Below are 27,837 nucleotides of genomic sequence, written 5' to 3'. Positions count from 1 at the left end.
TGCTTGCTCTGCATCACACCTGGAGTTACTAGTTCCTCTCCATGTCACAGGGTGTTTCTTCACTGAAGTCCAGTGGCCTTGATCAGTTTTATTTTCTCCTATGTGATTACCCCCCACCCCATAGCATTTCTCTGTGTAACAGCCCTGGCTGTCCTGAAACTCTTCGTAGACCAGGCTGGCCTCAAACTCAGAGATCTACCTCCTTCTGCCTCCTGGGTACTGGGATTAAAGGCATGTACCACCACTCCTGGCTTCTTATATGATTTTTAATCTTTCTATGGTGTTCTACAATTTTTCTACTTATTTTCCCCAAATCTTCCCAATTATATTACTTTTATAATAGAAACACCATTGTTGCCAGGTGATGGTGACACACACCTTTCATCCCAGCACTTGAGAGGCAGAGGCAGTCAGATTTCTGAGTTTGAGGTCAGCCTGGTCTACAGAGTGAGTTCCAAGACAGCTAAGGCTACACAGAGAAACCCTGTCTTGGAAAACAATAGCAACAACAAAAAAACCAGCACTGTTGCAAGAATACCTAAAAGAATACTCTTGACTCTTCGGTGCTTTTTTTTTCTAACACAGGATGACTCAAAGCCACCTTACTCCTATGCACAGTTGATAGTACAAGCAATTACAATGGCTCCTGATAAGCAGCTCACCCTCAATGGAATTTATACACACATCACTAAAAACTATCCATACTACAGGACTGCAGACAAGGGCTGGCAGGTAAGTCCATTTTAGCTTGCTCTCATCCTGTGCGTTGAAGATGCTGCTTGTTCAGAGAAGATGTTAAAATTCTGCTTTTTTAAATGCTAGAAGTCATTGGAGGAGGGAGTCTCCCACTGAGAGCGCTAGGCCTGATAGTTCGCTGTTCTTCTACACAGAAGGAGCAGCAGTTCAGAAGAAAACTGAAACGGATGCTTTTACTATCTGGGAAATCAGGTTTTCCCTGGGATACATAAAGCCTGGGATAGTAAACTGAAGTCCATTCTTACTCATTCACCTCTGCTTCAGGAAATATAGGAACTTTATATTTCACAGAGACAGTTTTTTAAATAGTTTTACTGGTGTTATCCCTCTTTTTAGAATTGAGGCGTTTTGTTGTTGTTGTTGTTTTGTTTTGGTTTTTGGTTTTTTTCAAGATAGAGTTTCTCTGTGTAGATTTGGAGCCTGTCCTACTAGCTCTGTAAACCAGGCTGGCCTCAAACTCACAGAGATCCGCCTGCCTCTGCCTCCCAAGTGTTGGGATTAAAGGCGTGCACCACCACCACCACCACTGCTAGCTAGAATAGAGTTTTTATTCTTGGCCTGTATTATATACAGTTACTTTGCAGAGCTCTCCCCATCTAAAGAACCTGCACCTCCAGCCTCTTCACAGTGCTGCTGTTCTGGGGACTGGGGTTTCCTGGAACGTTTTGTTTGTGTTTGTTTAGGTTTGGTTTTTGATTTTTGGGTTTGTTTGTTTGTTTGTTTTTTGAGAAAGGCTCTCACTATGCAGCTCTGGCTGTCCTGGAACTCACAATGTAGACCAGGTTAGCCTTGAACTCACAGATATCTGCCTGGCTCTGCCTTACAAGTGCAAAGATGAAAGGTGTGCGTCCCACCTGGCCTCCCTGTAAGTTTTAAACCATCCATTGCTCAGGCTTTTCTCTGTGTATCAGTTCTATGTTGCCATTTACTGGATGTGTAGAAAACTTGAGAAATTGAGGTGATTTGGGAAAGCTTAGGTTTGGAATGCAGAATGTTAAACAAAAACAATAAAAGAGATGTATTGTGAATTTTTTTTAATTTAATTTTATTTTTTGGTTTTTTCGAGACAGGGTTTCTCTGTGTAGCTTTGCGCCTTTCCTGGGACTCACTTGGTAGCCCAGGCTGGCCTTGAACTCACAGAGATCTACCTGGCTCTGCCTCCCGAGTGCTGGGATTAAAGGCATGCGCCACCACCGCCCGGCGTGAATTTTTTTTTAATTCATTAAATAACCAGGAATGACAACAGCATTATTTTGAGGCTTTGGTTTGATGAATAAAGATAATTTTTTATTTATTTTTGGGGTGGGGAGGTTGAGACAGGGTTTCTCTGTGTAGCTTTGCGCCTTTCCTGGAACTCGATTTGTAGACCAAGCTGGCCTTGAACTCACAGAGATTCACCTGCCTCTGCCTCCCAAATGCTGGGATTAAAGGCATGCACCACCACCGCCTGGCTTGTTACTGTTTTTTAACATTCAGAATTCTGATGATTTGAAATACCTGTTTCCAGGGGCCTTGACGAGGTATTTCTTTTTTTTTTTTTTTTTTTTTTTTTTTGGTTTTTCGAGACAGGGTTTCTCTGTGTAGCTTTGAGCCTTTCCTGGAACTCACTTGGTAGCCCAGGCTGGCCTCGAACTCACAGAGATCCACCTGCCTCTGCCTCCCGAGTGCTGGGATTAAAGGCGTGCGCCACCACTGCCCGGCTGATATTTCTGAAAGCTTGAGTTAGACTTCCGTGTGGTTGGTTATGTCTGTGTGTTACTAGTATATACTTCCCTGAGGGATCCTGAGCTCATGAAGCTTTCTTGCAAAAGAGCTTGGGAGGGTAAGGCCAGCTTGTGCTGTAAGACATGACCCTGGGCTCTGATTCTTGCCAGCAACTGGGAATGACTTTACAACCACTTAGGGCAGGGAAGTACAATGCAACTGCAAGAAGACCCTTTGCTGTTGAATGGCTGTTAACTCTTCTTTTTACCCAGACATATTCTTCTCCGTACAGATCAAGATTCATAAGATGACTGCGCCTCTCACCTGAGTGTGGCTGCTCCAGGAATGCTTCATGCCTTCCGGCTCCACATAATTTAGGGGTAGAGGGATTGCCTGCTCCAGAATCTCTTTAAACTCATGGGCATGCATTTTTAACTTGCTCCTATCCTTGACTTTGGGATATTGACATTTATTAGGTCTTTTACTGCCATGAGAGCTTGGCTACCTTTCCAAAAACTATCACTTAAATCTCCATATGTCAGACCTTATTCATTCTGACATTTCTTTTGGGGGAGGGGAAGGGAAGAGACCTCCCAGTAGAATAGCCTATTTAAGAAAATTTGATTTCCAGGGCTGGAGAAATATATCAATTGGTTAAAAAAAAAATCAACAGTTATAACTTGTGCACAAGGACTTGAGTTCCATCGACAGAATCCATGTAAAAATCTAGCTGCTGCGGAGGTTGAATACGGTCATCTCCCTTGGACTCACTGGCCAGACAGCCTTAGGCCTGTCAGAGACCCTGTCTCACAAAATACCAATGTGTTTGGCTCCTAACGAATGAACCTTGAAGCTGTTTTCTGGCCTACACACACATTGGCACACCCAGGCACCGAGGTGGGTTTCCACCTGAGTCCTCTTCTCTAGCAGTGGATTTGGAGGATATGAGTGCCCCCTCCCCATCTCAAAAGCTTGTGTCCTTAATTCAGTCTGACTTTTAGGATATTAACAGGGTCTGCTCATTGAACAGCTTTTTTGTTAATTTACACAGGAAATTCTACCATAAAATGGTACAGTCTGAGTGATTGTATAGAAAGAATATTTATGTTTATATTTTCTGTCACAGTACCTCCCCCTCTCACCTTTTGCCTATCAAGTCTCCCTGTGTTGCCTAGGCTGGCCTCAAACTTGTGATATTCCTGCCTCAGCCTCCCAAATAGCTGGGGTTACAAATGCACTGTAATACCTGCTTCCAAAATGATTACTTATAATTTTATAATTGTACCCAACCTGGAGCGGGATGTTTACTGTGCCTATAAAAACGTATGAAAAGACTGGGCTGTCATCCTGGGAAGAGACCAGACCATCAGATGAGAATGCAGAGTGATAGGAGCTGGAGTTCAGGCACTAAGCTGGGATGGCTGCCTACTAGGAATGCTCAGAGCTGAGCATCGCTTGGTTTAGGTGCTCTTTATATTTACATTGAAGAACTGCAGCCTGCTTTGTGTCTCTGAAGAAAGACAAAGAATTACTGTAGCACAAATCCTAATTGGTCTTAATAAAAACGTGGAGCCAGTTATTGGGGTAAGTGCTGAAAGATCAGAGAGACAAAGGAACAAGCCACAGCCACCTCTCACCTCACCAACTCCCCAGCTGAAAGGATTGAGCTCCTGTTTTTTTCCTGTCTTATATTCCTTTCTTCGCCCAGCCATATCACTTCCTGTCTCAACCTCCCTAGTGCTGGGATTAAAGGTACATGAGCCTCCCAAGTACTGGGAGCAAAGGCATAAGATCCCAAGTGCTGGGATTAAAGGTGCGTTCCACCACTGCCTGGCCTCTCCTCTAACTAGTGGCTGGCTTTGACCTCTGATCTTAAGGCCAGCTTTATTTATTAGAGCATACACAAAATATCACCAAAAATTACTCTTAAGATTACACTAATTTGCCGGGCGGTGGTGGCGCACGCCTTTAATCCCAGCACTCGGGAGGCAGAGGCAGGTGGATCTCTGTGAGTTCGAGGCCAGCCTGGGCTACCAAGTGAGTCCCAGGAAAGGCGCAAAGCTACACAGAGAAACCCTGTCTCGAAAAACCAAAAAAAAAAAAAAAAAAAAAAAAAGATTACACTAATTTATAGGTCACCAGAGTATCAATTAGGATTTTCATACTTTTAAGAGCAGATTGAAGGCGCATTAATCTTAGGCTTGGTCATAGTATATAGACCTAAAATTATATGGAAAATGCGTGGTTTTCTGTTTGTCTCTGAACTAAGTATCTTGTCGCTTCCTACTATTTTAAGAGTGTTGGTTAGGAAATTGCAGGTGACCATTTATGAATTTTACCTCATACTGAATACAGATTTCTGGAAAGGGGTGGTTAGGTGGATTCTGTTAATATTCAGAACTGAAAGTATCAGTTCCCTGATATGAGTCTCGTAAGCATGTGAGTGGTAGCAGAGGAACAGCTTTCATGGTGGATGGAAAGCCTAGTTACCGCTTCCATTTTCCCACTATGCTAATAACATGCATAGTGTAGCCGGGGTCTATGGAATGTCTTCTATACTGTGGCTTTGTGCTCTGAGTGTGGGACTCACGTTTGATGGCAGTTTGGCACATAAAGGCAAGTACAGATTTTCTACTGGAGCATCATGTTGCCCTCAAAGTTTTAGATTTGGGTTTCTATTTTGTTTTGGTTTGTGTTTTGCTTTTTTGAGACAGGGTTTCTCTGTGTGACAGCCCTGACTGTCCTGGAACTCGCTCTGTAGACCAGTCTGGCCTCGAACTCACAGAGATCCACCTGCCTCTGCTGTGGATCACTTTAATCCCGAGTGCTGGAATTAAAGGCGTGTGCCATGCTGTCCGTGATTTAGGGGTTTTGAATTAGGGGTGTTGAGCCTGTGCCATCTTTGTCTGGGTTGATTCTCTTAACATGCAGCCTTTGACTCTGCCTCTCCTCCAAACCTGAAAGGTCTGAATGCAGCTGGTGAAGGTTTGCCTTCTGTGTATGATGGGCACCAAGAACAGTCCCCTTTGATTTTCTGGAATTGGAAGAAAGGTTGGTTGTCAGCAACACCTGATAACAAAACATCGTATCACGTATCTTGGTTTATAACGGTATTCTAAATCTCAATGAGTCAGACACAGCCTGGCCCCTTCACACTGCTCACGATGTAACTCAGGTCCAGAGAATAGTCAGAGGCCTTGTTTCCTGCCTGTGACTAGCTGCTTCTGGAACAGTCCCTGGGATTGATTGTAAAGTAATGCTGAACAATGTTCAATTAGTTAGATTTCTTAACTGCCTGTGACAAGTCAGAATTTCAGGCCATGGCTAGTTTTATTAGAAGGTTAATGGGAAATTGAGAAAATTAGGGATTTTTTGGATATCCCCAGATTTTATTTTGAGTTATTACCATTTTGAAATTTTGATTTTAAATGTACTCAAAGTTGTAAGACTATGAGATAATAGCTGTTAATTCATAACTTTTCATCCTACATGTACTTCAGTGGTGTGGTCACATTCAGGTCACAACAGGCACTATCTCAGACTCCTGGAAAACTTGAAGCTGAACTTTCTGAAGAAGAAAGAGTGACGGCTTAGGAGTTGGTTTTTCTCAGCTTTCCTAATGGAGTTATTGACAAAGTTCAAATAAATACATGGATGTTCTTTCAAATACAGAGCCAAGTACTTGACTGGAAGGTGGAGTCAGTTATAACTCGTGGTCTTTGCTGACTTGCAAAATAAATACTTTATTCTATACTAGTTAGTATACTAGTTATATGGCATGACAGATTCTGTCAGATAATTATGTACAAAAACATGAAATAACAAACATTTTTAAAGGAGTGGCTTCTGTCAGCTGTTTGTCTTCAAACAGAAAGAGTTGGCGATTTAGTCTTGATTCCACCTGGCAAAAGTCGAGGAGGCAGTGACAGGCCTGTGTCCTGCCTTAAAAGGAGGTAGACATGGGAGATGGCAGAGCCCTCATCCTTCCCATGCCCAGGTTCCCCCTCTCCACCTGAGATTCCCTGAGTTGTGGCCACAAAGGCTCCAACCCAGAGCAGTCTCTTTCAGTCAGGGAATGCTGGGCCTTGAAGCCTCACTCTTGTGTCTGCATTGAGCATCTAGGTTTCTGCTTTACAGGACACTAAGGCTTGGGCACATCTTCTTTTCTCAACAAAGAATTATATGAATTCTACGTATTTTTTTATGTTTCATAGAATTCAATTCGCCACAATCTCTCTCTGAACCGTTATTTCATCAAAGTGCCACGTTCCCAGGAAGAACCAGGCAAAGGCTCCTTCTGGAGGATAGATCCAGCCTCCGAGAGCAAGCTGGTAGAGCAGGCTTTTAGGAAGAGACGGCCTAGGGGCGTGCCTTGCTTTAGAACCCCCCTGGGACCGCTCTCCTCTAGGTAAGGACACAGGAACAAGAGACCGCACCCACAGTTGGTAATATCACCTTGGTGTGCTGCTGAGCTTCTTTCCAAAAATGAAGGCCTGCGGATGCCCTTCCTGGCGTTGGGGTGGGAGTTGGGGAAAAGGTTGGTTATATTTCTGTTTCTTACTGTCACGGGTTCCACCTGTTTGTTAGCTGATTCCTTGAACTTGTTGCACATCTTAAAGTAATTAGACCCCAGTAGACAAGGTCATGGGACCACATGGTGTTTTCCTTCCTTTTGGCATGTGAAAAATCCTTTAAATCTACTTTCATTTCTATAAACTCAAGATTTCTCATTTGCCTGATTTTAAAACCAAACGCTTTAACTTATTGACACTGTTTTTAATGGAAAAGAAATGAGCTTATGAGAAGCCTTAAGGCCTCACAATCTGCTCACAGCTGTGTCCTGCTGGCTGGCTGCACAGGAACTGCTCAGGGAGGGTACCAGCCTTTTCATGGAACTGAGCGGCCTCTGACATGCATGGGAGAGAAAGTCAGAACACAGAACTACACTCAATTGGCAGGAGACAGAGGCTCCCCTTTACAAAGTGAGATTGAATGGACAAGTCCTCTCTAGAGCATCACTGTGAAAACCCACTGTCTTCTTTTGGTGACCCAGGAGTGCCCCAGCTTCTCCCAACCATGCGGGAGTGTTGTCTGCTCACTCCAGTGGCGCCCAGACCCCTGAGAGCCTGTCGAGGGAGGGCTCCCCTGCCCCCTTGGAGCCTGAGCCTGGCGCCTCACAGCCCAAACTTGCCGTCATCCAGGAGGCGCGGTTTGCCCAGAGTGCACCAGGTGAGACCACAGGAGGAGAGGTGGTGATGGTTAGGCAGTGGGGCCAGACAAAGATGCCTGCATTTGGCATTAAAGCAGTGGTAGAAACCTTAGGAAGCTTTGTACCTTGTGCCTGGTACTTATGTATAGTACCTGCATTTTATGTGGAATGTTTTGGAAAACCCAGTGGCACTGGGAAGGTTTTCTTTTTCTTCTCTCCTCTTCTCCCCTCCCCTCCCCTTCCCTCTCCTCCCTTTTCTCCCCTCTGCTCCCCTCTCCTTTTCTTTTTTCTTTTTCTTTCTCTTTTTTTTTTGGTTTTTCGAGACAGGGTTTCTCTGTAGCTTTGTGCCTTTCCTGGAACATGCTCTGTAGACCAGGCTGGCTTCAAACTCACAAAGATCTGCCTGCCGAGTGCTGGGATTAAAGGCGTGTGCCACCACCGCCCGGCCCCTTTTCTTTTTTTTTTTTAAGATTTATTTATTATGTATACAGTGTTCTGCCTGCATGGCCAGAAGAGGGTGCCAGATCTCATTACAGATGGTTGTGAGCCACCATGTGGTTGCTGGGAATTGAACTCAGGACCTCTGGAAGAGCAGCCAGTGCTCTTAACCGTTGAGCCATCTCTCCAGCCCCCCTTTTCTTTTTTTAATCAGAGTCCAGGTGTGGTAGTGATAGTACCCCAACCAAGAGGCTGAGGCAACAGGATTGCTGTGAGGTTAGGGCCAGCCTGGGATACATAGTAAAACCGTGATTCTAAAAACAAAATTCAAAAGACTATTTCTCAATTACTTCATTTAAAAAAAAAATGCTCTTCCCACTAAAGGAAGTTACACAAACTAGGCACTGATTGGAATAAAAATATATCCATTTAATGAGTAGATGAATATTGCCACTTTATTTGCAAAATCATAATATAGAATAAAATGTGTGCCTGGGTAAGGTTGGAAGATGAGCATTTTTACCACTAAGCATGATGGATGGTCCAGAGAAACTGTAGGCTGCCACCTGTCTGCAGCTGCTGATGTCCACTTGCTGAAAGCCAAACGGAGTGGCTCTGAAAGTCTAGGTCCGCTTCTGAGCTTTGTGCCTCTGTCCTACCAGGGTGAGGATGGCTCGTGTCTCTGGGCCCTCATATAGGGCATATTCTTGAAGGAGTAACCATTGAAAGGTTTTGTGAGAAATCAAAACAAAGCAAAGTTTGGAGTTTTTAATAACTAAATGTCCCTGTTAAGATACTACATTTTCAGCAGAAGAGATGGCTCTGTGGTTGAGAGCATTCTCTGCTCTTGCAGAGGACCTGGGTTCATGTTCACAACTACATTGTGGTTCGCAACTATCCATAGTTCCAGTTCCAGAGTATTCAGTGCCCTCTTCTAACCTCTGTGGGCACCAGGCACACATATGACGCACAGACATCAAAGCAAGCAAAACACTCAAACAAAAATAAATCTTGAAAAATTTTAATAAAAATATACTACATGTCCCTCGTTAGTAACATTCTGTATTTTAAAGTGTAGTGTTCGTGTTAAAAGAGCCGAGTGTGGAAACTGAGACCGAGGGCCATGCAAGCCTTAACCCTGCTCATGTCTTCTCTCCCACAGGGTCACCTCTCTCCAGTCAGCCTGTCCTAATCACCGTCCAGCGGCAGCTACCCCCGGCCATCAAGCCCGTCACTTACACTGTTGCAGCCCCAGTGACCACACCCACCTCCCAGCCGCCTGTTGTGCAGACGGTCCATGTTGTCCACCAGATACCAGCAGTGTCAGTGACCAGTGTGGCTGGACTGGCCCCAGCAAACACATACACAGTTGCTGGACAAGCTGTGGTCACTCAGGCTGCGGTGCTGGCTCCTCCTAAGGCAGAACCACAAGAGAATGGCGACCACAGAGAAGTCAAAGGTGAGCAAGGAGATGGCATCTCCTGTTGACTTTTCATCCCCATGTAAATCACAGGCTCAGTTGTCCTGGCCTGTTTTAATATGTTCCTTAGTTTTTGTGCGATTGTTTGTTTCTTCCTTTTCTGGGTAGCAGTGCTGGAAATAGGGTCCACAAACATCCTGGATAAACCTTTTATCACCAAGTACACGACACACACACACGTACCCTTGGAGGTCAGAGGTGATGGGTCCTCTTGGACCTAGAGTTATTGACCAACATGGGTGCTGGGAATCAAAACCAGGTCCTGTATGAGAGTAGTATGTCCTCTCAGTCATTGAGCCATCTCTCCATCCCATTACTTGGTTTTAAACATTTTTGCAACACTAGGTGTCAAACCCTGTACATGTCAGGCAAGTGCTCTATGGCTGAGGTATGTCCCCAGCCTTTTTGATTTTTTTTTTTTTTTTTTAAAGACACAGTTTCAAGTTGCCCCAACTAATCTTGAACTTACTTTGTAGGCCAGTACCCAGACTGGCCTTAACTTGCAATCTTCTTGTCTTATCCTTGACAGTAGCTGTGGTGGCAGTCCTGTGATACCCATGTTAGAATTAGGCTTGCGCCATCATGACTTGTTTTTAAACTGCTGAAATCTTGGCTTTGCAACAATATATCATCTCTTCCTTTTCTTTTGATTTCAGTGAAAGTAGAGCCTGTCCCTGCAATTAGCCCAGCCACACTGGGCGCTGCTAGCCGAATCATCCAGACATCCCAGGGTACCCCTGTGCAGACAGTGACCATAGTACAACAGGCGCCTTTAGGTCAACACCAGCTTCCAATAAAAACTGTAACGCAGAATGGAACTCATGTGGTACCAATGCCTACAGCAGTGCACAGCCAGGTGAACAACGGTAAGATGCATTTGTTTTTGTCTCTTACTGGCTCTCTAGATGTTTCAACTGGGACCAGAGGTTTTTAACTCATGGACAGAAGCATTCCATGTTTGGTTCTGATTTGACTTAGTATTTTTTGTCTGTAGAAATGTTTGAGTTTTGAAGCCATGGGAAGTGCAAGTGATGCTGTGGGAGTTGGCCATGGGGGCTCACATTAGAGTAACTACAGCCCCTTTGTCCCTAGAAATATTTTTATTTTCATTTATTCATTTACTTATTTATATTTTGTGTAGCTGGAGAATTTCTCTCCAGCTCCCTCCAAGTCCCGCCAGTCCCGGAACCCACTTATAAAATAAACACACAGACTCTTACATTATTTAAACTGCTTGGCCATTAGCTCAGGCCTATCATTGTCTAGCTCTTACTCTTATATTTAGCCCATTTCTATTAATCTTTACTTTGCCATGTGGCTTGCGGCTTACCGGTACTTTACATCTTCCTTGTCCTGGGGGCGGCTCCAGGCAGTCTCTCCTATCCTTCCTCCTTCCTCAATTCTCCTCTCTGTTAGTCCTGCCTATACTTCCTGTCTGGCCAATCAGTGTTTATTTACATAGAGCGATATCCACAGCATTTTGTGTGTATGGGTGCTTTGCCTGTATGTACGTCTGTGTAACGCATGCATTTAGTGCCCACGTAGGCCAGAAGAAGGTGTCAGATCCCCCTGGCATTAAAGTTGCAGACAGTTGTTAGCTGCCTTGTGGCTGTCGGGAATTGAACATGGTTTCTCTGTAAGAGCAGACAGTGTTCTTAACCACTGAGCTATTTTTGCAATCTCTCCCCAGAAATTTTTACAACATCCTAGATATATAGAAATATATAGGTTTGCAAACAGGTATCTCTTTGTCTCTGGGACAAATACCTAACAATTTAATTTAATGTAACAAGGGTTTGTTTGGGCTCAGAGTTTAAGAATATAGTCTATCATGGAGCTTGAGGCAGCTGGTCACATTGTGTCTACTGTTAGCAAGCAGAAAGAGATGAGCTCTAGTGTTCAGTGGGAATATAAACTGTGTATATTGTATGTGAAGGTCAGAGGACAACTTTGTTGAGTTGGTTCTTTATGTGGGGTCTAGGGATCAAACTTAGGTCGTCCCATGGAGACAGCACCTTTATCTGCCGAGCTAGCTTACACTGGCCTGGAAGACAAACTCCGCTGCATAGTTATAAGATGTATGTGCTTAGTTACTTCTTAGAGAAGTTAATCTTGCCTTAATATTTGATACTATAGGACTTAGAGCAGCTTCACATTTTTCAGAGTTGATATGTTCTTTAAAAAAAATTGGGGCTAGAGAAAGTAAATGATTAAGAGCACTTGCTATTCTTCTAGAGGATATGAGTTCAGCAAACACCTATAACTCCAGCTCCACGGGATCTGACAGTGTCCTCTGGCCTCTTCAGGTACCCACATTGACAAGTTTGCACATACACAGAGATTCACAAACATGCACATAAATAAAAATCTTATAAAAAATTTATAAAACACCAGGCAGCAGTGGTGCACGCCTTTAATCCCAGCACTCAGGAGGCAGAGCCAGGAGAATCTCTGTGAGTTCAAGGCCAGCCTGGTCTACAGAGTGAGATCCAGGACAGGCACCAAAACTACACGGAGAAACCCTGTCTCAAAAAACCAAAAAAAAAATTATAAAACTGTATGGTGGGGTATATGTGCCATACATAGCACACATGTGGAGGTCAAGACAACTTTGTGGAGTCTGTTCTCTTTTTCCACATTTGTGTTTTTAGAATTGAACTCTAGTGGTCAAGCAGCAAGTGCTTTTACCTGCTTTATAGTCTAACTATAAAGACTGTATGTATAGTCACCAATGCTGAGGAGACAACATCTCATACATAGTACAAAATAGAATATGTAAGGTCATTAGTTGTTGGATACTCTGTTCTAATCCCAATACAAAATTTTTTTTTTCTTTTTCGAGACAGGGTTTCTCTGTGTAGCTTTGCGCCTTTCCTGGAACTCACTTGGTAGCCCAGGCTGGCCTCGAACTCACAGAGATCTGCCTGGCTGCCTCCCGAGTGCTGGGATTAAAGGCGTGCGCCATCACTGTCCGGCTCTCAATACAAATTTTATTGAATGATTTTTTTTTTTAATGAAAATTGTTAGCAACTCAAGCAGTGTTTGAACATTTTAACAGTGCAATGCAAAATATGCTAATTTGGTATTTAAATGCTGGGGAATAATGGTAGGGAAATACTCTTCTTTTTCCCATAATTAAACCTCCATGTTACTCTGGTAGTAGGAAACTTTGTATATACATTACCCATTGCATTTCATAACGAAGACTCGTGAGTCTGAGCCAAGGTGTTTCCTGAAGCCTTTGGTGGCATTGTGTGGCATTGCGTGGCATAGTGACATGAGCAGTGCCAGTGCTTGTTTAGAAATCAGGCTCCGACACTTAGATTCATTATGTGTTTTTTTTGGGGGGGGGGTCATTGCCTATTCAGAAACTGTTGTTGGCCAGTTTGTAAGGGGGGGCACCTCCGTGTTCAGTGTTGTGACCCAGGTATAAGAAGCTGTATGTTAGTACAGGGATGCCACTACTTAAGCACCCTCAAATTTTGTTGAGGCTTTGCTGTGTAGCAGTGTTCTCACTGTTTAGATGTTTGACTTGTGAGAGATTGAAGAAATTGGAAGTAGAGAATGCTGCTCTTGGTGCCCATTGTTCTCATCCATGGAAAATTTCCAGGAAAGGAGAACTGTGGCACACACATGAATAAACCAGTGGGAGAACCAAGGCATCCTCTTTAAACCTGCCTGATGGAGCACTTTGTTTTTTGTTTTTAAAGATTTACCCCTGAAGCTGGAGTTAGAGTTGGTTATGAGCCACCTGACCTGAGTGATGTTGGGAACTAGACTTGGATCCTCTGGAAGGGCAGCAAGTGCTCTTAAACAGGCTGATTGTGATTGGCCCTTAGTTCACTCAGGATTGGGGGACACTAGAGAATTTATAGTGCACACAAAATTACTGACTCTTAGGGTTGTTGGCCCGTTTAATGTCAAGGCTCTGCCTACTGTTGAAGACCTTCCTGCTGACATGTGGCAGAAGGCAGGGTTGCAGGGTTGTTTTTGTTTTTGTTTTGTTTTGTTTTGTTCATTTGGTTTCTTGAGACAGGTTTTCTCTGTAGCCCTGACTATCCTGGTACTCTGTAGACCGGGCTGACCTTGAACTCAGATATCTGCCTGCCTCTTCCTCCCAAATGCCGGGATGAAAGGCGTGCACCACCACTGCCCAGCCAGGTTATTTTATAATGCATGCAGTCCCTCATAATGTCTCTGATCTACCGGGAGAACAGTCTTCATGCCAAAGTCCTGCCTTGTGCTGTTACAGTGGCTGTGACCTGAAGTCACAGCAGTGACATTGTATCCTGTGTTGATGTTCCACCTACACTTCCAGATACATGTACTTGAGGGTATACATCTTTTTCCAGTTAAACTCTGTGGTCTTGTCTGTCTGCAAACCCTTGCAGGAGGTGGAGTGCAGCGAGGACCAGCACAGCAGCTCTTCCTCTTTGCAGTGCTCCCAGTTCATAGCCCTGGCTTGGGTGGGGAGGCTCTCCTGCTCATGTTGGATTCATGTCTTTTTCCTCACAGCTCAGGAAGTGGGCAGGGCAGAACCTGTGTGGGAGCTGTTTGTAGAAGTACACAGGCTGGAGCTGAGGAAGAACACCTCTGGCTTGAGGCTGTGAAGTCAAGATTTGAGTTCCAAGACAAGCTAGAGATAGCCTGGGCTTGAGGATGCCTAGGCCATGTGCCCAGGCCCTCAGCACTTATGTCCTACACCCTTTAGGGATGATTGGGCAGCTGGCCAAGCTCAGCACCAACACATCAGGAAGAGCTGAGAAGGGTGGCTAGTGCCTTCTCCATAGCAGCTTGATGACATGACTGCCACTTAGAGTTGGATATGCCCTTCCCAGACTTTAACATGTTTTCCCAAGTTCTCATGGCAGTTCATGCTGCATGTACAATGGGGTAGGGATATGACGGAGCTTGTCTAGCATGCACAAGACTCTGAGTTTCATTCCTAGCCTTACAAAAATAATAAAAACCAGCAGGCTGTGTGTAGGACAGGAGCAGGGTCTTCACTTCTTTTACAGCAGTGTTCATGCTGTGATCCTATTTAACTGGTGCCTGTGGAGCTATGAAGCTGTGCTCTAAAGTGTCTGGCAACTCAAAGGGGCTTTGTCTATACCTGGGCTGGAGGACAGGGTTCTTTCCCTCCATAGGCAGTGAGCTAGTCTGAAGTTAGGCAGCCAGTGTGCTCTTGATTGTGTGGCTTCCTTCTTGTTCCCTGGTAACTTGATGACTTACATGTCTCGGGAATGCCACCACCTGTGACAAGGAGAGCTTAAGCTTGAAAGAACAGTACTCCATTGGCACATTGGAGCTATTTAGAGAAACAACCAGCAGGACTAATGTACATGAGTATGTAGCTGGAGAATTTTTCTCCAGCTCCCACCACCAAGTCCCGCCAGTCCCAGAGCCCACTTATAAAACAAACACACAGACTCTTACATTATTTAAACTGTTTGGCCATTAGCTCAGGCCTATCATTGTCTAGCTCTCACTCTTATATTCAGCCCATTTCTATTAATCTTTACTTTGCCACGTGGCTCGTGGCTTACCAGTACTTTACATCTTCCTTGTCTTGGCGGTGGCTCCAGCTGATCTCCCTTTCCTTCCTCCTTCCTCAATTCTCCTCTCTCCTTGTCCCGCCTATACTTCCTGCCTGGTCACTGGCCAATCAGTGCTTTATTTATATCGAGTGATATCCACAGCATGAGTATATGCATGTATGGGAACAGAGACTTTGCAGGTTGTGGTGGCACATGCTGATAAGATATTCAGGAGGCTAAGGCAGGAAGATTACAACTTGAGAAAAATCGACTTTAAGGAGTCTACTCATTTAGGTGTGAGGCCAGTTAAGTCAGACCTTCCAGACAGAAAAGAGGATTGCTGCAGTGTGAAGGCTAAATGTGGAACAGAGCTCTTTTTTCACTGAGAATCCTGTCTTGTTAATGTCGTGAGACTCATCTAGGTTGGCGGGTAATATACTTTTAATATATTTATCTCATGTAAACAGTTGCTTCAATAGAACTCCTTAGGATCATTCTGACGACACCTAGGTACTGTGGCTCGCTCAGACAAGTTGGCATTGCCTGACTGCTTGCTGCCTCAGCTGGAAGTTTAGCCTTTAAAACAGTCAGGGCTGGGTTGCTGTTGCACTGGGGCCAGAGGGAGATGGATCTCTATGAGTTCCAGGCCAGCCAAAGCTACGTAGTGAGACTATCAAAAAGAAAAAAAGGAGGGGAATGGAGGACCTGTGGGTATCTCCTGGATGTGTTCCCCCCAAAAGACATTTATTGCACTCAGGGAGAGGGGGGGTACACATGAAGGTCAGAGGGCAACTGTGGGGGTCAGTTTTCTCCTTCCACCATGTATATTCTAAGTCGAGTTCTCAGGTTTGGTGGCAAGTTCTAAGTTAACTTGCTAGTGTAAGTGTGTCTACTTTATAGACAAATGCTTTAGGTAATGGTTTGAACAGGTGAAAAATGGCTGTCTTTGAAACCAGAATAGCCTCATTTCTTCCTTGGTAGGAAATAGCTTTCTGTTCTCCAGGTGAACAGAAGCCACCCTGTCTTGACAACACTGAGCTCAAGTAGCTTGTGCGTCTTTAGAAGCTACAAAATTTATCCTGTTGATGGAAATACCCACTTTTGACTGCTGCAGCTTTCCTGATTTCCTGTTTAGGATCCTCTGCCTTTGGCCCTACAGGGCCATCCCTGGGGTTCTCTGCAAGGTTCAGTAGATTTGGAGTGCTAGGGTGGGCTTTGGGGTCAAGGTTTTATGCAATAACATGGGGTTCTGATTCACTGTCTCTCTTCAGCAGTGGCGAGTCCTCTCCATATGTTGGCAACCCATGCATCAGCATCGGCATCCCTGCCCACAAAGCGCCAGAATGGTGACCAGGCAGAACAGCCAGAGCTCAAGCGAATTAAAGCAGAAGATGGCGAGAGCATTGTCATTGCCCTGAGTGTGGATGCGCCACCAGCAGCTATGAGAGAAAAGGGGATCCAGAACTAGCTGCTGGGAGACCTTTTCTTCAGACATCAACTTTGTGGTGCCAAAAGGAGATGCTGCCTCTTCTGAAGCAAGGAGCGCATCCTCAGTGGGTAAAGGGCCCTGCGGTTGGACTTCACCTCTTAGCACTGAAAACATGAACCCAGGTGGCCTTAAAACTCCTTAATTTAAAGACAAGTTACACTTGAACAGACCCACAACAGCAACCCTGGTTCCAGAGGTGGTGTCTCCTACAGAGCACTCGCTGGGCTGTCATCTGTGGGCTCAGCTTTTACTACAAGCAAGAACTCCAGGTCATTGAAGGACTGAGTCTCTTGTGCGGATGCAGCACATGCTGCCTGTGGATCTCTCTGACTTTCCTTTAGGGGACAGAGCCACAGCCATTGGCTGCCCTCATAGGACCTGATGGCTGCGGCTGAGAGACAAGACAGTATTTTGTTGTCTACATGTGGAATTAGAATACTTGGAGATGTCCTTTCTTTACTAAATAATGGGGTCTTTGACATTTCATATCACTCCATTTCTACTCTGGAAATTTGAGATTCATTTGGGGGAAAGAACGTCATTCTGTTTGTTTCTGTGGTTTGTTTTCAGCCCATGGGATGGTTTGCTCTAGTCTGTCCTGCCTGTGTTTGGGTGGCACTCCCTTAGGATACCTACTTGCCCATTTCCGTTCAGAGCAGTTACCTGATGAATTGACCTACCCTGTGCCATTGTAGAGGGTGGGTGGACTGAGGCTGCATGGACCCATGAGGCCAGGGGGCATGGGGCAAGGGACCCCGGGAGCCTTCTAGCCTTCAGGCTGCACGTAACTCTTGCGGGATTTGTTGTCTGTTTCTTTACGTTGACTTTGTCTGTGGCGTAATTTCCCACTCTAGTAAAATGAGTCTCCTACATATTGTGTATGCTTAAAGCAACAGACCCTCCCCCTCCCTTGGGAAACAGATCCAGGCTTTTTTCACACCTTTTTAGACCGAGGTCATAGATCTCTCTCAGAACCTGGGGAGTCTTAGGGGTCAGCTCTGGCTTCTGGCATCTGACTGGTTGTCTGCATGGCACACTCACGGCAAGAGCTGTTGGAGAGATGTTGCCAGTTAACTTGAGGGTCTTAGAAGTAAGACCCAGTGGCCAAGTATCAAGCATCCAGGCCATTTTCTGATTCTTAAGAGGTTTCTCTGGCTTTTCAGAATGAAGTACCACACTAAGTCTGACTTATGTCATATAAGTAAAATTTAAGAGGGAAGGGTGAGGAAAGGTGGGAGGCCAGCAGCCTAGCCCACACTCAGGATCACCGCTCATCTTTCCAGAGCATTCTGGACTTAGAGCTGAGCAGCAGGCAGAGGGTGTTAGTCTCATTGTGAGTTTTTTTTTTTTTTTTTAATATCATCATAACGTTATTTATTTAAATGTAGTTATTTTGGTATTTAATTTTTTTTAAGAGAGGGGGGGAACCCTGTATTTTCCTGGTAGAATGAAATGGCTCAGAATGGTATATTTAGGCAATTTAAAACATTATTTACATAAAGACCAAATATGATAAGTCTGTTCTAAGTATTGCTTCACCCACAGTATGGAGCCGTCACAATGTTACTGCAGATGATGCGTGTTGACGTTAATGGAGTTAACAAGCTGGATTTATATAACTCAGCCACTTAAACAATAAAGGTGAGACATCATGTGAGTGAGCATGTGAGTGAGAACATGTGTGTTCCCACAGCAGTCTGCCTTTGGACTGCAGCCTGGGGGACTGGAGCCCCTCCAAGCGGCAGTCTGCCTCCTCTACCATTTTACAGGTAACCTTGGAATGTGTATTTCTTAAAGGTTTGCAGTTTGCGAAGTACTTCGGGTTGTATTGTGCCCAGCATGTGGGTCCAGACAATGGGCCTCAGTTAATGTGGTGCTCTAGCAGGAGGCCACCCTAGTGAGGTGGGCTCAGGCACCACCAACTGAACATACTGTGTGTCTGGAGACATCTGTGTGTAGCATGCTTGACCAGGACTTGGGTAGATGTTCCCTATGTGAGTGAAGTCTGCAGACTCATTACCTCTGAGCTCCAAACAGACCTTAGGAGTCTGCAGGGGTTTCTTTTGGGGGATCATAGAAAAAATTTGAAGATGGAAGGAGGATTTTTTTCTTTCTTTAAGGCCACATTCTCAGTCTCAAGTGAGTGAAGTGTTCCTATGCAGCCGCAGGCACGCACTCATCTTTAACCCTTGCTGCTGTATCGGCCATGCTGCTGCTTTGGTATATAGGAATGTAAAGCTGTCAAGGAGAGGGCAGAAGCTAAGCTGTAGATTAACAGAGTACTGAACCCAGGTTTTCTTCCCAGTGTTGAAGGCACTGCTTTAGTTTATGTTCATCTGAGTTCCCAGAAGCCCCTCCACACACCAGGGCTGGGCTCGTGTGCTTTACCCCCCAACAGATGACTGATGTGGGGACATAAGACCCTGATACCACAAGTAGCTTGCCACAGTTCCCAGGTCCACTGTGGCACCTCAGTGTTGAATGCTTAAGGAGTCTCTCTTTGACCTTTACCAAACGTCTGAGCTCCCTCAGGGACTAGATAACTTCAGTAGCTTTGGCTTGAACCACACAGAACACAAAGGGAATCTTACCTGTGTCCTGGGTACAGTACATTCCAGAAAGTGTGTGGCATACTTTGTATAGATGGATTCTCCACACCGCAGAACGTGTTCACAGACAGCAGCAGGTCTCCATAAATAGCCCACCTCACTTCCTTGTCCTCGGCTGGGGGGTGGGGGGCTGGTCACAGAGTAGCTGGAGTAGTTCAGAAGGGGTTGGGGAGTGTCAGGACTTGGGTTTTCTACGCTATGTGACACAAGGAGAGAAGTGACAATCGTGAAGTCCAGGCATCTGCTGTTACTAGAGTAAGCAGAGTGGTGATCTGTGTGCAAAGATTTGGAATTTTTAAAAAGTACCAAGTTCCTGAAATTCAATAAAATATTTTTATTAATTTTAATTGAATACAGAGTATCGTTGTCTTTTGATAAGCAGATACATCTATCTTCTTAGCATGTGCTGGGGATACTTTACCAGGAACACAGATGGGCAGCAGCTCAGGCTTCATCAGGGGTGAGAGCACAGGGCATGATAGCTACAGCTGTACAGGCAGCTGGGTGGCATCCAGTGTTAGAGTTTTGTTATGTTAGAGTTTAAGTTTGATTGTTGGTGTGTACCCCCCCCATGCTTGCCCTTTGACCTACGGATCAAGATCACTGAAAACAACAAGAGATAGCAAAACAAAATGTTTACTAAAAAGATATACAGGTGTTGATGAGATTCCTGGGTGGTAACATTGATTTCCCAGCTGCTGTCCCAAGGCTGAATATATGGAAAGTATAGGTTGGGAATGCGTGATCAAATCCAGGAGAATTTACAGGTGACACAGTGGCCTAACCTACACTTGAGGCAGCCCAAACTTGGGCAATGAGTGTAAGTACTAGAAACCCTTACACATGGATAGCATCCTGAGAAAGCGCTCCCGTACAGGTGACAGTGGAGGCCCACAGTGCTGGCAAGTAGTGGCATTGGGGACACTGAGGACTTAGAAGGACCTTGGCAAGGAACTGGGAGGGTTGGTTGGTAAAATGTTTGCCTTGCATGTACAAGTCTGGATTCGATCCCCAGAACTTCATACGTAGATGGGATAATCCTGTAATCTTAGCCCTCAGAAGGTAAAGGCAGGATAATCAGAAATCCAAGGTCATCCTTGACTCCATAGCAAGTTTGAAGCCAGTCTGGGCTACATGAGACCTGCTCAAGAGGGTAACGGGTACACTAGCTGGCTGGTGGGTCCAGTAATGTTTCCCATTGCCCAATTCTTTTGATTATGGCTTCGAGCTGAACCAGTTGTAGGGTACAGGGAGGCACTGTAACGTGAATTCTAATTGGTCGTAATAATAAAAACCTAGAGTCAGATATCAGGTGAAAGCTGAAAAATCAGAGAAACAGCGCAGCCAGCCACTGAGAAATAAATCCTCAGACCAAAAGGGCCAAGCTCCTGTCTCCACCCCACCTTATCACTTCCTCTCTGTCCTTCTGGCCCTATACATTCAACCCATCTTGTGCTCTATTTTACATGAGATAAAGTTCCAATCCCTAAAAAATGAACATTTACATCCTGAAGGGGCCAATTTGGATGCCAAGATTCAGGTGCAATTGTTAGATCCGCACCTCTGTCTACAAGATCGTCAATGATGACATTTATTTGTATTTTTAATTTTGGTCTTTGTTCATTTATAGAAGTTTACCAAAATATTCACTTTATGGTTTCTCCTGAATTTTTTGTTCTCTCTTCTATAGCTGTTCTATCATCCAGAGCAGTATGGTTTCTTACAATAGAGCATTAGGTTCTTTAATTGCTCTGGGAAGGAGTGTCCTCCACGATGACAGGAAACAACTGAACTGAATTTGACATTGGGACCTGTGAGAGGCCCCTCAAGGCATGACTGTCCCTGTTGATCTACATTCATTAGTCCAATGCCTGCCTTTGCCAAGCCTTCTGCATAATCCAGAAGGGAGGGGCGTTCTGTTGGGATTATTCTTAGAAAAAACATTGTTTCTGGGAACACCCTGCTTACAGTCTCTTTTTAGGTGACCTTGTTTACCGCAACTGAAACACTTGACATTTCAATTTTTCTTCAAACCTCTGGAAATCACCTCTCCTATCCAAGCCTCATCATGGTTATAAGATTCAATATTGAGTATATCTTGGACCCATTCCCCTAAGGGTACTGCTCTTGCCTTTAACAGCCAAATTACCCTTTTGCATTGTGCATTAGCATTTTTGAAAGCCAGAGATTCAATTATCTGTCTAGCTTCTGAATTGGGTATCATTGTATTTACTGCTGAAGTCAATCTTTGTAAGGAATCAGTGAAGGTTTCTTTTGGGCCCTGTATCACTTTAGTAAATGACTCAGTTTTCTTTGCTACTTAATTCTGTCCCAAGCATTCAAGGCTGCTGCGTGGCATAAAGCCAGGGTGTGGACATCATATAGAGATTGCCTTTCTACAGTAGCAATAATCACCCTCTCAGCCAGGCATTGGTGGCGCACGCCTTTAATCCCAGCACTCAGGAGGCAGAGCCAGGTGGATCTCTGTGAGTTTGAGGCCAGCCTGGTCTACAGAACAAGATCCAGGACAGGCACCAAAACTACACAGAGAAACCCTGTCTTGAAAAACTAAAAAACAAAACAAAACAAAACAAAAAAACCATACATGAGGGCTGGAGGGATGGCTCAGAAGTTAAGAGCACTGGCTGCTCTTCCAAAGATCCTGAGTTCAATTCCCCGCAACCACATGGTGGCTCATAACCATCTATAATGAGATCTGGTGCCCTCTTCTGGCATGTAGGTGTACATAAAAATGGACACTATACAAAATAAATAAATCTTTAAGAAAGCCGGGCAGTAGTGGCACATGCCTTTAATCCCAACACTCGGGAAGCAGAGGCAGGCAGATACATATTGGTTTTTCAAGTCAGGGTTTCTCTGTGTAGCTTTGCGCCTTTCCTGGAACTCACTTGGTAGCCCAGGCTGGCCTCAAACTCACAGAGATCCGCCTGGCTCTGCCTCCTGAGTGCTGGGATTAAAGGCATGCAACACCACCACGGTTCTAAACATATTTTTGATCTGGGATATAGTTCAGCGGCAGAATGCAGAGGACATGGTAGTACACACTTGGTTGTTGTTTTTGGTGGCATATACTCATAATCCTAGTACAGGAAGATAGTAAATTTGAAGCCAGCTGAGCTATAGAGCCAGAAATAAATAAATTTCAAAGAAATAAACTCTGCTATTGAGATGGCTTAGCAAGTAAAGGGGATTACTGCCAAACTACAGGAATTCAATCCCCAAGACCACATGGTAGAAAGGGGAGAGTCAATGCCTGCAAGTTGATCTGTAACTTCCTCACATGTGCCAAACACTGTCTAACTTGATTTTTAAAAAATGCCTACCCTGCTCCTGGTGGTTTAAATGAGAATGGCCCACACTGGCTTACATATTTGGATGCTTGGTCCCCAGTTGGTGGAACTGCTTGGCAAAGATTAGGTCTATCACTGGGTTCTAGGGATTGAACTTCAGTCATCATGTTTAGCAGCAAGTGCCTTTACTTACTGAAACATCCTACTGGCCCTTTGTTGGTTGTTTTTTATTTTTGTTTGTCTGTTATTGAGTCATCTACTACCCCGTCCTGCCCCCTGCCTCTTGCTTATGGATGTGAGCACTCAGCTACTGCTCCAGTACAAGGACTGAGGCTGGATTCCCAGCAACTATGTGGGCGACTCACAATTGCTTATAACTCCAGCTTCCTAGGATTCAGTGTCCTTTTCTGGTTTCATGGGCTCTGAGCTGACTTGCACAACATCCCACCCCTACTCCATGCACATAATTTTGTTTTGTTTTTTGAGACAGGGTCTATGTAGCCTGGATTGTCCTAAAGCTCTCTATGTAGACCAAGCTAGCCTCAAAGTCACAAAGCTCCATTTACCTCTGCCTCCTCAGTGCTGAGAGTAAAGGTATTCATGCACATAATTTCAAATAAAGTGTTTATAGGGAGGGGGCTGGAAAGACAGTTTATCAGCAGTTAAGCGCACCTGCTATTCTTCCAGAGATCCCAGGTTCAATTCCCAGCACCTATATGGTGGCTAACAACCACCTGACCTGTAACTCCAGTTCCAGGGGATCTAGTGCCTTCTTCTGGACTCTGCAGGCACTGTACACAAATGCACATACATACATGAAGACAAAACACAATTTTAAATAAATCTTTTAAAAAGGGGAAAAGATAGATGTGATCTTTCTATAAATGCAAAATACTATTTGACAAAACTAAGCTCCTAGTGTCATGCATGTGCCCTTGAGGCCTCTAAATCCTCTGAGCTCACAGCCAAGTATAGCTCAGTTTTATTCCATGCTACCTGATCCCACCACAGTGTGAGTTCAAACAGTGACTGTAACAGAATTTGTAACGTTCACAATGGGCCATCTGCAGTGTCTACAATCTAACACAGATGCTAGTGACAACAAATGTGAGCCTCAGAGCAGAAGGGGACTAGCTGGATTTACTCTAAGCCTCAGATGCGGAAACCAGCAGGTAACAGCTTTAATATGTGTACTGTCAATTAGCACAAGATATAAAGACACATATTTGAATTGAGCAAATTAAACTCCTTAGTTAAGAACTAGAAACTAACTCTGGAACTGATAAACCCACCTGAAGTTAAAAGAAAAGTAAAAACAAAAAGAGTGACAACAGCGTGTGCCTGGACAGAATGGGCGGGACAATGACTGAGCCACACCAGTGACCTCTCAGACGATGACCAATAGAAAGCACATACCTTGAAAGAGGCAGAAAAGTATTTTAACATATGGCTTGCTTCAATGAACAGTAGGACAATATAAAAAGTGTTATTTTATGAATCTGACTTCCTAAAAGAACTGGCTGAAAAACAACTGAATTTTCAGACTCAATAAAACCTATCAATTTAAAATTCCCAATCAGAAGACCCCACATCAGAAATACAAAGACCTTATCTTATCAGCTTTCCAAATTGTAACTTTGTGAAATAGTTTTGAAAAAACAGGAACCTGGGAAGCACACAAAAGTGTGACTTCATGCCACATAAGCTACAGAGCTCCCTGTTTTAATGATCCCGTCACAACACACCAACCAACCAGGCTGGCGCTCTTACAGCGCTGCTGCCCAGAGCCAATGATGGTTCTGTTTGAAATTCTACTCTCATTATTTTAAACTATTAGTCCACATTAAAATTCATACAGATGAGCCAGGCAGTGGTAGCAGTTAATCCCAGCACTTGGGAGGCAGAGGCAGGTGGATCTCTGTGAGTTCAAGGCCAACCTGGTCTACAGAGTGAGTTCCAGGACAGAACTACATAGAGAAACCCTATCTCAAAAAAACAAAAACAAGAAACAAACAAATTCATACAGATAAAAATAGTTTAAGAATACGTAAGGTCAGCATCAGTTGTTTTCTGTTTTAGGTTAGGAGGGAAACAGTGAATGAGGTGATGAATGGCAACTGCATCATTTATCATTCCAGGCCCATTTTTTATTTTTTTCTTTTTTGTCTTTTCAGACAGGGTCTCATGGCCTAGGCTGGCCTTGAACTTCTGATTCTCTTTTACTTCTCCACAATTATGTGTGTAATATGCCTGTAATCCAGGACACCACCAAACCATTTATGCATGTGTTCTGCTTGCATGCCAGAAGAGGGCACCAGATCTCATTAAGGATGGTTGTGAGACACAATGGTAGTTTCAGAATTGAACTCAGGACCTTTGGAAGAACAGCCAATGCTCTTAACCTCTGAGCCATCTCTCCAGCCCTCAAACCAGAACTTTTAGAGTTAAGGAAGTGAGCCCAGTGGTAGTGTATTTCTGTGATCTCAGTATTCTGGAAACTTAGGCAGTTTGAGCCTGAGATAAAAAAAAAAAAAAAAAAAAAAAAAAAAACCAAACTAGGGGACAAAGAAAGTGGGCATGGTTCATGCCTGTTAACTCCAGCACTTGGGAGTTGGAGGCAAGAAATCAGGAATTCAAGGTCATCCTCTGCTGTACAACAGCCTGGGCTACAAGAGACAAACAATAAACCAGAACCGTAAAAATTAAAAGCTGTATGGTTAAGAAAAGACACCCAAATCTATTTAACACAGAGCAGAGTGTATCAAAGAGATTCAGTGTAAAGTCTTATAATTAGGGACAGATGGCAATAAGCTCTTACAAAAGAAAAGCAGTTAGGGTTTGTCTCACGTGAGAGCACTTACCTAACATGCAAGAGACCAGGAACACACAAGAAAAATTCAGATGACTATCATCCATGTTCAGACAATCCAACCTATCTACACATGAAGATCTTATTCTCTAACGACTTGTATTGGGCAGGGCTGAGGGCAGAGCTTGTGTTCCCAGGAGAGGCAAGAGGGGATACAGGACTGTTTCAATAAATAAATTTGAAAAGAATGTGCCCAGTCTGGTCCTAGTGTTGAGGCTTAAACAAATAAGTGAATGAGGATCAAAATTGAGAACTCTCTGGAGCCCTCTGTGGTATCCAGACCTTTCATCCTATTAATCCCAACACTCCAGAGGCAGAGGCAGCAGGTTCTGAGTTGGATGCCAGCCTGTCTACACAGCGAGTTCCAGGACAGCCTGTCTCAAATAAACAAGGAAGTAAATAAAAATTGAAAACCTTCAGACCCAGCAATTACGGCTCCTTTATTACAAAAAACAAAAACAACCATAGCCAAGCTTGTAAATCTTTGTGCACAATTATTTCCATTTTAACATTGATTGTGCTAGCAAAAAGTGCAAATATCTTTGGGCAATCACAGTATTTCTAATGTTAGAACTTGTTTTTCTCTTTTAAAGCAGCACTTGGAATGTGGATGCTCCAGGAATTCAAGGCCATCTTCAGTCACATAAGCGTTTAAGCCCAACCTGGACTACACAAGACCCTGTCCTCAAAAAACCAACCAACTAAACAAACATCTTTAGAAAAATTAAAAATTAGCACCTAAGGCCAGGCATGGTGGCCAGCCTGGTCTACAAAGTGAGTTCCAGGCCAGCTAGGGCTGTTAAACAGAGAAACCTTGTCTCAAAATCAAAACAAAATTCAGTGCCTAATGCTGTTTGAAATTAAAATGTTTTCATCAAGGGCTTAGGTCTTTTCTGGTGGTAGACATGTGGGACAATTTCACAACACTGTAGTTCTCTGTATGTTCCTCTCTTGTTTGTAAGAACTGCATATAGCTAGGCATAGTGGTGTACGCCTTTAATCCCAGCACTTGTAGACAGAGGCTAGTGGATTCTCTTTGAGTTTGGAGCTAGCCTGGTCTACATAGTGAATTCCAGAACAGCCAGAGGCTACACAGAGAAACCCTGTCTCGGAAAAACAACAAAAACTACGTAATTTTTTTAAAATCATAAGTACTTTCCAAAATGTGAAAGTCAATCAAATGCCTCTTACAGCCAACTGCAGAGAGGTTATGGACCATGACCACCAGGCTATTGATAGACCATTCTTTACCCAGAGGCATGATTTGCCTGAAGAAAGAAAACATTAAACAAACACTTGGTCCCACAGTGATGTTTGCCAAAAGGGCAGGAGGAATGGTCAAGGGTCCACCCAGGGTTATTTCATACATGGGGAGGTTTGCTTAACCATGTAAGCCTGTGGTTTTTGAGAAAGGTAAACGAAGGTAAGGACCTGGCAGCTCTTGCCGCAACGAAAAGGTAAACATTTAGCTTGCTGAGAAGACTAGGCAAGGCAGAAACAAAGTGCAGTTTTTCATATCCATGTCCTGGATGACCTCAGATGCTAAGGCCACACCTAGGAAAAACAGCCAACCAGGAGCTTCTGGAATCCCTGGAAGTGCTGGCATTCACACATCCCCTTTTCGGTCAAGGTTCAAAATGGCACTGACAAAGCACTGGATGTTTGAAAAGTCTGCTGATCCCTGTAAACCTACAGAGCTTTGCCTGGCAGTCCATCAATTCTGTCTTTATCCAGAGACAAGCAAAATCTGGGGAGCAGACAGTGCTGGAGTCTCCTCCTAAGCCTTGGTCTGCCACCACAGGGAGCTCATGTGCACTCACTGTCCCTACAAAACAGTAGGAGCCTGGAGGACTCCTTGCATGGTGTTCCAAAGCTGATACCAACTTCAGATGCTGAGGGAGTCCCAAGGATGGTATGGACTAGGGAGGCCACTAACAAGGAGGCTGTGCCCAATGACGTACAGCCTTAGCTGGTGACTGTAGATGGCAGGACCTCTTGTGCCACCTCATCATGTCTCATGCCAATACCATGGTGCTAGAGCACAACACTGCCTCAAATCCTGGTGTGCCATCTGCTGTCACCTGCTTGCCTCCCCAGTTCTGATGAACCAGTTCATGCTGTGGGAAGACCTACTCGTCAGAACCGCTGCAACCTGGAAATAACATTGAAGGATCATCACATTTTCTGCCCCCCCGAAACTGCACATGTACATAAACCAGTCTGACACCAGCCAAAGTATATAGATGACTGGTGCCTCACAGTATCTTCCCATAGGGCAGCATGCTGATAGCTCTGAAACCAGGGAGTCAACACTGGTATAGCACAGGACAATGATACCAAAAAGTTTTTTTTTTTATGAACTGTTCCCTCTGTACCTGCTCTCTGGCTGGTGGCCCTAAACCATACAAACTCAGGTTTTCTTTTCAGCGGCTGTG

General features: G+C 44.4%; 1 protein-coding gene across 2 annotated transcripts in view; it reads left to right on the top strand.

Annotated features, from left to right (window-relative positions):
• The window catches only part of Foxk2 (forkhead box K2), a 48,771-nt gene extending 30,497 nt beyond the window's left edge, over positions 1-18,274 (top strand). Inside the window, exons 4-9 of one of the 2 annotated variants that reach the window (XM_052759941.1) lie at positions 586-732; positions 6,675-6,868; positions 7,514-7,689; positions 9,270-9,566; positions 10,244-10,453; positions 16,399-18,274. In XM_052759941.1, coding sequence (XP_052615901.1) covers positions 586-732; positions 6,675-6,868; positions 7,514-7,689; positions 9,270-9,566; positions 10,244-10,453; positions 16,399-16,592 — 1,218 coding nt within the window. In that variant the 3' untranslated portion in view covers positions 16,593-18,274. Of the gene's footprint in view, positions 1-585; positions 733-6,674; positions 6,869-7,513; positions 7,690-9,269; positions 9,567-10,243; positions 10,454-16,395 lie in introns of both variants that reach the window. The other variant, XM_052759940.1, reaches the window with a different exon arrangement.
• Positions 18,275-27,837: the final 9,563 nt, after the last annotated feature.

This window comes from Peromyscus californicus, unplaced genomic scaffold, assembly GCF_007827085.1.
Source record: "Peromyscus californicus insignis strain IS unplaced genomic scaffold, ASM782708v3 Scaffold_3__1_contigs__length_106647218, whole genome shotgun sequence".
NCBI classification, from domain to species: domain Eukaryota; kingdom Metazoa; phylum Chordata; class Mammalia; order Rodentia; family Cricetidae; genus Peromyscus; species Peromyscus californicus.
This window is presented reverse-complemented; position numbering and strand designations above follow the sequence as displayed.